Here is a 13,320-nt window from a genome sequence, read left to right on the forward strand (position 1 = left end):
CCCTGGAAATGGAATGGTTGCTACGCTTTGAGGGTGGTTCTCTACAGTTTGTAACATTATAGTTCTGTTTTGCAGAACATAGCCATCATGCAAAGAGGGTCCTAGTTGAAGCAACAGTAGCGCATTCACAACAGACTGTTGGGTAACAGACAACTCACAATACTTTTTCATCATTACAGACACTGTGTTATACTCCTGTCAATTTCAACTCTAGCAGTCAAAATGAGGTTGAGGTTGCTGCGACGTTTTTGTCACTCACCCAGAAGAGATATCTTTATCATGGTGTTTGCTATTGGAACTGTTTCACTATATTTGACCTATCATATGGGGACAGTAGTGGAGGAGAAAAGAACCGTGTCTAACAAAGGATCTGTGAATGTCTTGAATACTGAACTTAATATTGATTATGAAGGAAAGGACTCCGAAGAAGGGATGGCAGTTCAAAGAAACATCCTGGAAGGCATGGAGGTAGAAGGAAACAAATCTCCAACTAGAAAAGTGAAAGAAATAACACCTCTACAACAGAAACTATTTCAGGTAAAGTAATTGTATTTGATTACATGATTTGCCTCATTTTTTCATGTACATGTACATCTGTGTCTGTGAACAAATGACTGATTGCTTTTGTTAGTTTTGGAATTTTCCCTTTCTTGAATTGCGTATCTAAAATGGTGAGAGTTTGGAATCTAAAGGAATTGCGCATTTCAGAAAATGATGGAAATATTCAGGAAATAATACATAACTTGAATAACAAATGAATACAGAAATTGATACTGATGTCAGTAGATATAGTTAATTGAGATTAAATTACCTTTGAGGAAAGTACTTGAAGCGACTACTACACCTAAAATACTACTTTCTTACCTTCGTGAATAAAAGATAGCTTCATCGTGGGAGTGTGTTTTTAGACTATTTTACAGTAATATTTCATGTCACAATTTTTATTATGGTCCATCATCTATTGTCAATATATATTGTAAGTAGAAGGAGGTAAACATAATTAAATATATTAATTAGACATACAGTAAATTTCCAAATGTAAAGCAAATTTCCAAATTTATGAAGACACCTCACAATAAATTACAACACTAACGAGGCCAAGATTAGACCACTCTTTAGAATATGTTTCCCCCCTCCCTAAAATTTCAAAAAATGAAAACAACAACAGTAGTCAGGGAGGACCAATACAAAGCTAAAATAGACATTTTCCAAATGTTGTTTTCTTCAAAACCATTCATCATTCTCTATATACTGATCAAAGTTAAAGTTGTGGTACTGGTGCTTCACACATTCTAGTATTAAAGGCTTATCTGAACAAATTGAGTACAGCCAAACAATCAAAATAAGTGAGACAAGTTTTCAAACTTGCTGATAGGGAAAGACCTTAATGATGTAAAATGTCAAATTAAATGATAGTGTGTTAAGCGTTTGATTACCTGGATGATTTAATTAGCAGAGTGATGGCCTTCACTATGCTGTAGGTATACAGCTTTGAGTTTGTAGGCTGTACATGGATTATGGAGAAACATTCCATTTAGGGATTAGGACAAACAGCAACCATGTAAAATTAATTTCATTCCAGACAAACAACCTGAGTTTAAAGCATTGCTGCAATCCTATAAGGTGATGCAGTGGAACATTTACAAGTTTGGTTTCTTACTTGTGATTACTATTGGAAGTTTAGTTTCATCACACTTTGTAAGTCAGGATGGTACAATTGTTGAGTTAGATAAAACGACTTGACATTACAATTGGTTTCATGCCTGGGCAAACCTTTCCAAGGAAATTGAAGATTCAATGGTAAAAATGAAAATGGTAAAAAATCAAAAGAAAAATGAAATGTCTTATTTTTGTATCAAATTCTGAAAATAGAAAATAATCTTTGAGGTAAATCTCAGATAACTAAAAGTGTGTGAGGGTAAATGAAGTACACTAATGGTGAGTGTATAAAAAGCTTAACTTGCTATGTCTCTAATTTGATTCTTATCTGAAATATACCCTAGATTTGTAATACATGTTTATTTATGTTTGCTTCAATCTTACCATAGACTTATCAAACTAGATGCTACATGTAGTAGCAGCTACAACTACAAGAAGTTTGGCAGTAGCATATTTGGTAGATAAGGTAGTTGCTACATATGTCAAACCATAGATCTTGGAGCGATATACAGACATTTACTGGAGTCTTTAATTGGTCAATGCATGGCACATCTCTTTACAGATTTCTAATTTCTGTCATGAATATTTCAACACTTAGAGGTGGAGGTTATGAATTATGAAATTCAATATGGGAGGTACTGCTAATATCATAATTTGTTTGTCAAGTGATTACCATTTATCAGTCAGATAAGAAGACAAATTGCTTGTCTGACACTTAGCTAACCACAGACTAGTATATCACTCTACTGTTGGGTCATATGGGTCAGGCCTCCAAGGTTTTGTTACAAGTGTGAAAACAGTATGGTGAATTTACCACAGACCACTCTGTCTAGAATAAACAATTTCAAGACACTTTGTGTATATCATTAATCAGCCCTTGCCCATTCTTACCAGTATTAAATGAACACACAGTGACACATCTATAATTGATTGATTTGATTGATCAAAACTTTATAAAGTTGTCTGCAGGCAGAAATACATATACATAGATGTCTAAATTTGTTATGATAACTGTATACATGTACAAGGTGGGGACGGGAGGGTGGGTTGGGGAGACTAGCAACGTCCATACTATCATAGTATGGGTATTTCCACTATTGATGCTTGTATGCAAATAGACACACAAGCATTTCATCTACACACAAATGTTGAACATAAAGTTACATTTTTATAGAATTTAGTAACAATAACTACCCAATGACATGCAAATGCCAGAGACTCATGTGCCTTGTACAGTGATTTCGCCTGCACTTTTGCTTGCTATAGTATAGTATACCATAACCACAGAGAACACCACAAACATCCTGTAACCATAGACCATACACCCTAGGGTCTATCCTGTAATATATTTAGTACCCTGAGTATGCCACAATGGCACTCCTGCAACACAAGGTTCAGAATCTGTTGTTAATCCAGTAATGAATAAAATGTACAAGCAACGTCTGAAATGAGAAATGCAATCTATTTCATCTTGAGCATTCACTTTCTCAGCACGTTATGAGAAAATCTACGCCTTTATATAACTCACTTATTCATTTCATAACTACATATACTAACATGGTGTCCATTTATATAGAAAGAGAGGAACGACCCATAACTCTTGGGTTTTAAAAGTGTCTTGAAATGGAGGTGGTAATTACAAATGTGTGAAACTGTGGTTAGGTAACTCCAAAATCCTTTTAAGACTACCCACTAAGTTGCTATGCTTCATACAGGCCAAGTGGAGAATTTACACCATACAGTGACTAGTAATGTTCAATCTGAAGATCTCTTTAGCCAACCCAATGGCTAGTCTCTAGACTACTACATGTACATACAGTACACTGACTGTTTGCAGAAGATGATTGATGACACTGTAACACCATGAAATTGTTGTCCCATTCATTGGAAATCTGGGAGACATCACTATTTTTTGTGCAACATGTACATTTGTTGATCTTACATGACTTAACTTCAACAAATAAATATTTTCAGTGTTTGTGTAAAGGAAGCATGTATCCATGAAGGGAAACAGTCTGTGAATAAAACTTTACGTGCATTGGTACATGCAAATTGCACTGTAGGTATGAAATGTATACCCCAGACCTCCAGAGTTGTAATGGTATACATAGCTACATGTATGTACATATTCATATATGACAGTCTCCATTTCCCCTGGAGTTTCAGCAACAATGTTTTTTGGGTTGGAGAAGTTGGAAAGTGCAGGTCTGGTGTTGAAAGAGAACACACACATTTTCACACATGGGAGTCTACATTATAGTTGACATCAACATTACAACACCGAAATATTTACATTTAGTATTTTTGAAGTGATATATTCCCTCTGTGTAATGCACTTTGGCAAGGCTGTAAAACCAAATCTGTGACCTTAGCTGACCTTTGTAGCATTGCAATGAATGTACTTGCAATACACCAGAGGGTGTGTGATATCCAAACCTTTAGTTTGTTTATGGTCACTTGTCCAGAACCTTCACCAGGGAATTATAATTGTTTGGTTTTATGTACCATTTAGCATGAGCCCTGGGACAAGTTTATAAAACACTGGTTTTCAAATTTCATCATTAACATGTAAGGGGTAACTCAAAGTGGTTTGCATTAACATCAGTGTGATAACAATGTGAAAATAAATATGAATATCCCATAATTTTGCCATGGTGAGTGTCAAAAAAGTTATGGACTTTAGGAAATGAAAACTCAAAGACACATAAAACTTGTATAATACTGGTAATATAACCATACTGTTGGAGATTATGTACCAAAATCATAACTGCAAATAGTGAACTGGAGTTGTTTATTTCAGTTACAGTATCATGTTTATAAAAACACAAAGTCATTGGCCATATGATAGATTTGTGAATACTTTTAAGATCTACATGTGTATTTTTTAAAATGCAGTCACATCAATAGGAATGTAACTCGCTAGTCTCTGACTGATCCAGCCGATTTTGGCCACTGCTGTTCAAAAAAAGAAATGAGATCATCAGTCCTAGCTTACCTGTACACTTGAAGGACTAATGGTAATACAGCCTTTCCACTATCCTAATTAACTGACATTTTGATTTTGTGATTTTTCACTTGTGCAAAAATTAAAAAAAAATGAAAATGTCAGTTAAGATAGCAGAAATAGTGTAGCATTATTCCTTCAAAGTCTAATGGTAGTCTACACCAGTATAAGTGTTAGAAGCAAGAGAGTGGTAAAAACCATATGCAGATTTACAATGGAGGCTTTTACAAAGTCCTTTCATGTACATAATTAGGCTTACTAGTGATCAGAGTCCAATAGTAGAGAGATGGAAACACCACATTCATTTCTAACTTACTGCTCCAAAGTAAGAATTGTTTCATCCTATCTTCAGACGAAGTTTGGAATGTGCCCAGCTATGATATATGGCTGACTAGTGCCTGGCAACCACTTCAAAATAACTCAAGCTTATCACAGGTTTCCTAGACTTGCTTTAAGTACATGTGCACACTTGGATTTCATAAATCTATCATTAATTTTGTCTAAAATAATCCAAACAGAATAATTGAGAACTGAGACCATGGCACAGTGTACTGAATATCCCACAGTTCTCTCTGATTTGTATGCTTAGGCATAAGCTCTTTCAATGTATAGACAAATCTCACCAGTGCACAGGGTTTGTGAAAACATTTTTGAAATTTTCAAACTGTAGAATTGTTATTGATGAGTTTCTGAATATACCTTTTTATTGGTTCTGATTTCAATGAGATGTGGATGAAGGAGAAATCAATTTTATGAAATCACTCATATTTCTAGACATGTTAAGCATTGCAATTAAAATTGAATAATATATAGGACAAGGGTGCTTACAAATTTAATGGAAATTTTGTAAAGAAATTTCCTAACAGCAAAACTTTATTCATGCTGTGAACAACATATTTTCCAATGTCATTTCTTTTACCCATTCAGAAAAATCATAGTGGAGTTGAGTCTAACAGGTGCAACTTTTCCCTTTATTTCATTGTAAGTATTCTGCATGGCTTTCAAGAAAGTTAGAAAAAGTTTCTAAAATTGCTTTCTTCTTCCACCAAAAGTCACAGATATCTTTACCACTGAAAATGGACATTCAGAAACACATCAGTAATAATTGTAGGGTTTGAAAATGTTAGAAATGTTTTACAGAGACCTCTAGTACACTGGTGAGTTTTTCCAGAAATGAAAGAGTTAATGTCTGAGCATACAAATCAATGAGAGTTGTGGACTATTCACTGTACTGTGCGTGGGAGTACATTGCTGTTTAGAACTCTCCACTTCTAAGGTGGAGTGTTTGACAAATTTTACACGAGACCACTTCATACATGAGTAATGAAACCAGGAAACCTTGCATGGATAATGTGCTATTCTCGTAAACCCTAGGGACTATCAACTATCAGTTAGTATGTGTTCTGCCAAGAGAACAAAGTTGTCCACACAGTGATGAAATGTGTTTGGCTGAAGTATAATGTGAATATTCAGAAAAATGATAAATTCTATAGAATATATCTGTATGTTGAAACATTGCCAATTTTCTGCACATACTAGTAAACCAACATTTCCTGGTAATATTTCTGGTCAGTAAAATGTATACAAATTTACAGTAGAGACATATACTTCGTACTATTTTAAAATGTTTGCATACGCTTGTAGAAGTGGAACTCCTTCATTTAGGAGGGCATGGATGATACAAATGTACACAGAATGGAAAGTAACATGTTGAACCCCAAATGTAACAGAAACATAAATTAAATACACAGGACTAAATTACAAAACTTTGATAAAAATTGAGTATTTTGTTTTATGAAAGATAATTATGAGAGGATGTGGATAATTTTGACAACTTTGATATTTCTATTGACATTTCTGTTATAGTCTGAAACATGCAGTCCTCCGTCCACTTAAAATGTTACTAAATGTAATACCTACATATATGTAAAGCAGAAATAATGGATTTTTCAGGCTACATTTGTGTGTGCGTTTCCAATCAGTATGAAAGCTGTAACTATGCATAGGATATACGCACTTTACTTTGTATAATGTATCCACTTGTGAACTTAACGGGGAAGGGTATTGACCTATCTGAAGGAATTTTGCTTCCTGAGCTTATGTGACATCTATATTATAAATAAATAATGAATGCAGAGTATGATGATTTCTGGGTGACTAGTACACTGACATTTAGCTGAGCCAGCAATTCTTATTGCAGGCAGAAATAGATCATTGGGATTCAAAGTGAGTGATTGCGACTCAGTATTTGAATACAGACAATTACGTGTGCTGTTTATCGCAGGATTTGCAGTCCGATATATTTCAGTCAGTTTGAAAGTAATGAGTGTCATACCGTAGATTATGTTTGTAACAAGTCAGGCAAAGCATATAAAAAAATAACTGGAAGGAAAACTAGTTGCAGCAGTTCAACCATGCAGGGAAGCCTTCAGAAGTGAAATGATAAGAACGGTTTCCCCCTCCCTGCTGACTGTTCCTCTTATGTAGACATAGCAAAGACTTCAGGTAGAAAAAATGTGAAGAATTCCAGTAGTTGAATGTATATTAGGTGTACATGCCATACTCTGAGCTAATGTAACCCAGGTACTCCAAAGTATTATGCATTGATACATGGTATGTGTGACATCATAGGGTTACCTGCTATTTCAGATACTTTAATACAGTAACTAAAGTAGCGTGGAAACATTTAATATTGCTTCCTATAGTGTAGCTAATCAGATGGAAAAAGTGACATTTTTCACCTGATATTTATGAACTTTGCATGATTTCTAGCTAGATGGTTTTCCCTGCTGAATTCTTTCCCTGAGTTATTTTACCCCTACACGTTGTATTTACAAATTTAACAAACCTTGGAGAAATTTATAGTGGATGTATCAAGAAAAAAATGCTCTCTAGGGTGTACATATTTTATATTTATATGAATGTTAAAGGCCCAATTCAGATTAGGATTAAAATCAAGGTATGAAAAATGAATGTTTAGCAGAGCTTTAGAAAACTTAGTCCAGAACAAAAGAATAATCCTAATAATTCTTATTAAGATACCACTATGCGATGACCTGGGATTGAAACATTACTCTTTACGCATAGGACTGATGAAATTACATTTTGTTGTGCTGTATAACTTTGTAAATAGTAAGCTGACACTTGATACACTTGAACAGGCTTTCTTTCTATCTACCAGTAAATAAAACCAGAAATTAAAATTAACTAAAGTTAAAATCATGTACTCATATTATATTAGTTCTACATCACATAGGTAGAGTTAGACTGCAGTAGTAGTCATTGCTTCTGATGTACAATGTCTGTAGTGTATCATTAAAGTAGTAGCAGTCAAAGGGCATGGGATTCCTAGCTTAACTACAAACAGTGTGTTGAGTTACAATATCACCACAGGAAATAGTTCCTCTCAGTGTGTACAGAACGCCTTGTAATCCTTTATGCCACATTATTGAATAGATTAGTATACCAGGAGCATGTACATGTATTTGAAGGTGACCAATTTAAGCTATTAGTTGAGTTACAATTACATCTGCTACAGAAATTTCCTTACAGTGTGATGTTCCAAACTGTTTAACATAAAATCTGTTTTCCAATGTTTAAAGGGGTCCGAACACTTCCAGGAAATAGGAAACAGAGTCTCTTTCATAAATTATTATTCATGGTTGAACAATGAATATTCATGACTCCTAAGTGCTAATATTCTCTTCAGTTTAAAACATCTCTTATGCTTATTCATTGTTCAACCACCATAATTTCTACTGACTCCCATGAGTGAATGGCTGACAGCAAAGATACCCTAAGGCTATAAAGGCTATAGGTCAACTTTTTATTTTTCTCTGATATCACAACTAATTGTAGGTGCATGTAAAATCATAAAATGTCTCTCCAGAACCCATAACTTATAAAAATGTCTCTATTTCGTGGAGTGGATTTGCCCTTTAACTGTTCATATTGTAGGAATCATCCAATGCTGTGGATATCAGTCGCATAATGTACATGTTGTATACATGTATTGGTAGGTGACCAGCTTAACTACAAACAGTTGAGCTAGAATTACAATTAATTTACACCACAGGAATTTCCTGTCAGACATTAGTGGACTAGTGTGTTCCATACTCCTTATACAAAATCTGTGTACCACAGTGTTGGAACAATTACATGTATAATAGTATGAACAGTTAGTATACATATTTACCAGGCCATAGTTCAAGTGCTTCCATACATACATATATATACTGCATGTACACCAGAACATTAAGTTTTTCCAGCTGTTTTTGGCATATTTATTTTGTATAAAGTCATTGTTGCCATTTGACTTGCAAACAACTCTTATGAATGCCAGCCACATTCAGCCTTTGAAGTATAAAAATCAAGCAAAACAGTAGTAGACAAGCATGTGTATAGATTGTGTATGCTATTCTCTTCAGTGGGTACAAGTTAATCACTACTAAAATACTATGTCATGGTTTGTTAAGTTCTCAAACTTTGTTTCTTTGGTACCAATAATGTTTCACCTACCTGTGACAGCTTCCAATGAACAGATATTAATAATCACAGTTAAGGCAGAGAATATTTTATGTACACCATGTACTGTATGCATGATCATCAAACCAGCAACTCAATAATAGCAGTAACCGCACTTCAATTTTGTTGCTTCAACTCTATTTACACATGTCCATGCACTTAGAAACACAGACCTTTCATCCTGTCCATGAGGTCTTAAGCAAAAACTTGTTATTTTTGTTTTAGAGGATTATAGCATAGACACTACACATGTAGGGTCTATGATTATAGCAACACATTAACATGGCTTTATATGATATAAATATGCTTTATTAGATTATATTCAAAAATGTATACTTTGAAATTGATTCTTATTTATTTATTTAACAAAATATATGACGTGTAATTCAGATCATATGAAATTGTACAAATAATTTATTATAAATAGTGATTGTAAAATAAAGAATGTAGTCATTTGACATTTGACTGAAGTCTTATTCTGAGCTAATTTGTAATAGTATGCTATATGTATGTAATAGTTAAAAGACCATGATGGAATGGATTTGAAGGCTAAAGTTTATCACCAAGTATGTCAGAGTACAATATGCCATATGATATTAAATCATGTATGTCTGTCTGTCAGCTTGGTCTTTGCTGAGTTGGCAATGTATACTGATGGAGTTGACATAAAAACACATACTATGACCCTTCACCAGATGACTACACCTTTGTAGGTGTGCTGAGTTGAGTATTCTTTAGCCATATTCTGGTCGGCATTCAGATAATAGTCTTAAATAATGTGCTTTGCTAGTGCAATATGAATGCTTTAATCCTATATGCTTACAGAGGCTGTATTAGAGTGTATGTTCACATGGGAGTTGAGGCATTAATTAAGAGGGCCCTTTGTGTTGCTATAGGTCTGTATCAGGGGTGATAATTTGTGAAGCATCTTGAGCAACATGTGAGAAAGCAATATATAAAAACTAACTTTGGTATTTATGCATGGATATGATCATGACCTTCAATAGACAAATTTTTATACTTATTCAACTAATGAATATATCAAGTAATTATGATTAATATGTATATAAATGAGTTGACCAGAACTTCTTTATGGCTTTGGGAAAACCATGTATGTTAATGTTGTAAGCCTCTAGACTCAAACATACCATGTTTTGAACATGAAACATGCAGATATATTGCTTTGGGTAATTGAAAGAGGGTTTAGATTGTAAATAATCTATTTCAGAGACATTTTATCAGTGTAAATAATTCATTTTTCTGGATCAGGTGGTCGGCATCTTCCATTCCTTTTCAACATGTAAAATTAATGGGCAGATTAAAAACACTAGATCGATGCTTTCTAGGAATTCCACAAGTAAAATACTGGTTGGCAAAGGTCCAAACAAAATTAATAGTTTTAGTGAAAGGGTTTACTGATGAAAATGGATCTCTCTGGAATACATGTAAAGTATGTGACAACCACAAGCACTTAGCCAGCTGGTCAGGATTTTGGCTGTCTGTCTGTCTATTCCACTACCGTGGAAGTAGTAAATGTTGACATGTCTATTCCACTACCATGGAAGTAGTAAATGTTGACATTTTATTTAACTTTTCGTCATCAATCTACAGACTTGAATACAGTAATGGAAAGCATGCTGAGCTATATTCATTCTTTAAATATTGTTCTATTTTAGTTTAATTGTTTGAGCTCCAATTTCTATCAATCTTTATATGTGACAACTTTTCAGCTATGCAGACACTCCACATGAATATTGTCAGCAATTTCATCCAGACAGGAAGAGGTTTTTATAATTTGAAAAGATGAAAAGACCCAGTGAAAGCAATGGTACATAGAAATAGGATGCTGTCAAAACAAGTTTAGTCTCTGTAATTCTAATGCAACGAATATACATGTAGTCTTGTAAATACATGTTTATGTCATTTACACCAAAACTATCCTTGATTGATGGGTAATGTTCATCTAATTAATGCTAGGCTATTTAGTTCATGGTCCACCAATCTTTATGTGTTCCATCGACTTTCATTAATCAGGCATTTATGCAGAAATTATCGGAAATTCAGCAAGAGATGCAACAATAAAATATTTAGATCAACTCTGAAATTACTGTATATTTCAAATCAATCATTGATAACATCATGGTTTTAGCATCAGTTTATTTGTGTAGTTTGTTTATTTGCTAGTAAAATTCTATATGCTCCAAAATTTCTCAAGGGATGCATTGATAATATATAGATCAGCCCAGTAGACAGAATAATTTCAAATAAATCATACACCACGTTATTTTTAGCATCATTTATAATCAAGTACATTTGAATTTTATACACACAGCTTTGACATATTTCAGATGGAAATATTTATAATTATCATGCACGTCTGTGAGTTCAAAAGGAGTCAGAATTAACAATTATTTATGCAGCACTGTGCCAGTCTGGCCTCAAAGGCAGGATTTCTTTGTGGATAAAAAGTATCCCTGGTAATCGCCATGTCTCTGAGGTTTAATTTTGTAAACAGCTTCTTGTTGATAAAAGTATTTCTCTGAGGGTGAATATTCTCAAAGGTCTAATTTTCAAGATAAGTTTTGATAGGTGAAAGTATTCATTCCCAGTGGCACTTAAATAATATGTGATTCCAAGGCAATATTTCTTGTCCATTGAATCAGTAGAAATCAAACGAACACATGGCCCCTTAGGATAATTTGTACAGGTCTTAACTAAACAAACTTGTCATCATAATTTTGTTATGCTCCAGTAGGTAATTAATTATGTGTGCAATTGTTTTGATTAGCTGTATATGAACACTGCTGGTCTACAGCCATATATTTACTTGTGTTGTCAAGGTATGATGCTGATGAAGGCAACAACGAAAGCAGATTGTAACATGCAATAGAGTAAAATAAACAATGTTTAAAGTGATGGACAATATAGGTATATATTTTCAATGTATTTTATTTAAAAAATGTATCTTATAGTCAAGATTTTGCTGAATTTTGTAAAAGTTTTGAAAAACAAATAACTTTGTCAGCTCATACTACACAGGGTCCCTGGTGATGCTACATTTAAGAAGACCTTGCGATCTATTTCCAATAGTGTGTGGACTCGGAGGTCAGAAGGTGTTCTTTATAGAGAAATTGATGATTAAAGTCAGTGACTTAATCCCTCTTTGGTCAGTCATCTGTCAAGTTCATTGGTTCACAAATATGGAACAACATTCCAGACAAAATTCACAGTCATTCAAGCAGAAACAAATTCAAGATAGATTATACAACTACTGACACCAAACCATGGACAAACAGAACGTATTACAAACAGGGAAAGTAAACAAATGAATTGGATTACTAACACTTCGCACAGCACGTTGGAAAAGCAGAGATCTGTATTGCACACCATGATTTGATAAGAACAGTTTTATGGCCTCTTTATGTGTTTATGAAATGCCAGGGGAACTGAAAATTTGTTTGTTGATATGAAATATTGTGTAAAGTGGCCATAAATCTGTTCTTATCAAATGATGGAATGTAATACAAGTCTTCGTACTTCAAACATGCTGTGCCAAGTGTTATTAATTCAATTCATTTATTTACTTAACCTGCTTGTAACAGGTTCCATTCGTCCATGGTCTGATGTCGGCAGTTATAAAGATTTTCTTCTTGAACAATTTTAACTTAACACATTTTCAGATTTGATCATTTGATCATGAAAGACGTTTCATTATTGTGAGACTTTGCAGCAGTCACATAATTATTTTCATAATTATACCAGTTTTGTGAGATCTGAGTGGCTAGACTAGATTAGTTAATTAGTAACTATTTTCTAGCCTCTTGCCCGCTCTAGTACAATTTTGCACACAGTGTGTGTATTGTATGCTTTCAGTTTTTTTCTTCTCTCTTATGATGGGTGAATAAACATATCATAAACATATCATATATCATAGGTGAAGTGTTCCAGTTTGTAGCAACAACACAAAATATAAATGGACAACTGATCAAAGCAGTACAAAATGTAGATGGACACCATAGCAACACAAAATGTAGATAGACATCTAATCAAAGCAACACAAAATGTAGATAGACATCTAATCAAAGCAACACAAAATGTAGATAGACATCTAATCAAAGCAACACAAAATGTAG

General features: G+C 33.9%; 1 protein-coding gene across 1 annotated transcript in view; it reads left to right on the forward strand.

The window, feature by feature from the left end:
• The first annotated feature begins 222 nt into the window (after window positions 1-222).
• The window catches only part of LOC144434706 (cadherin-like and PC-esterase domain-containing protein 1), a 40,147-nt gene continuing 27,049 nt past the window's right edge, over window positions 223-13,320 (forward strand). Inside the window, exon 1 of the mRNA XM_078123569.1 lies at window positions 223-537. Within this exon, the coding sequence (XP_077979695.1) occupies window positions 223-537 (315 nt within the window). The remainder of the gene's footprint in view (window positions 538-13,320) is intronic.

This window comes from Glandiceps talaboti, chromosome 1 (assembly GCF_964340395.1).
Source record: "Glandiceps talaboti chromosome 1, keGlaTala1.1, whole genome shotgun sequence".
NCBI classification, from domain to species: domain Eukaryota; kingdom Metazoa; phylum Hemichordata; class Enteropneusta; family Spengelidae; genus Glandiceps; species Glandiceps talaboti.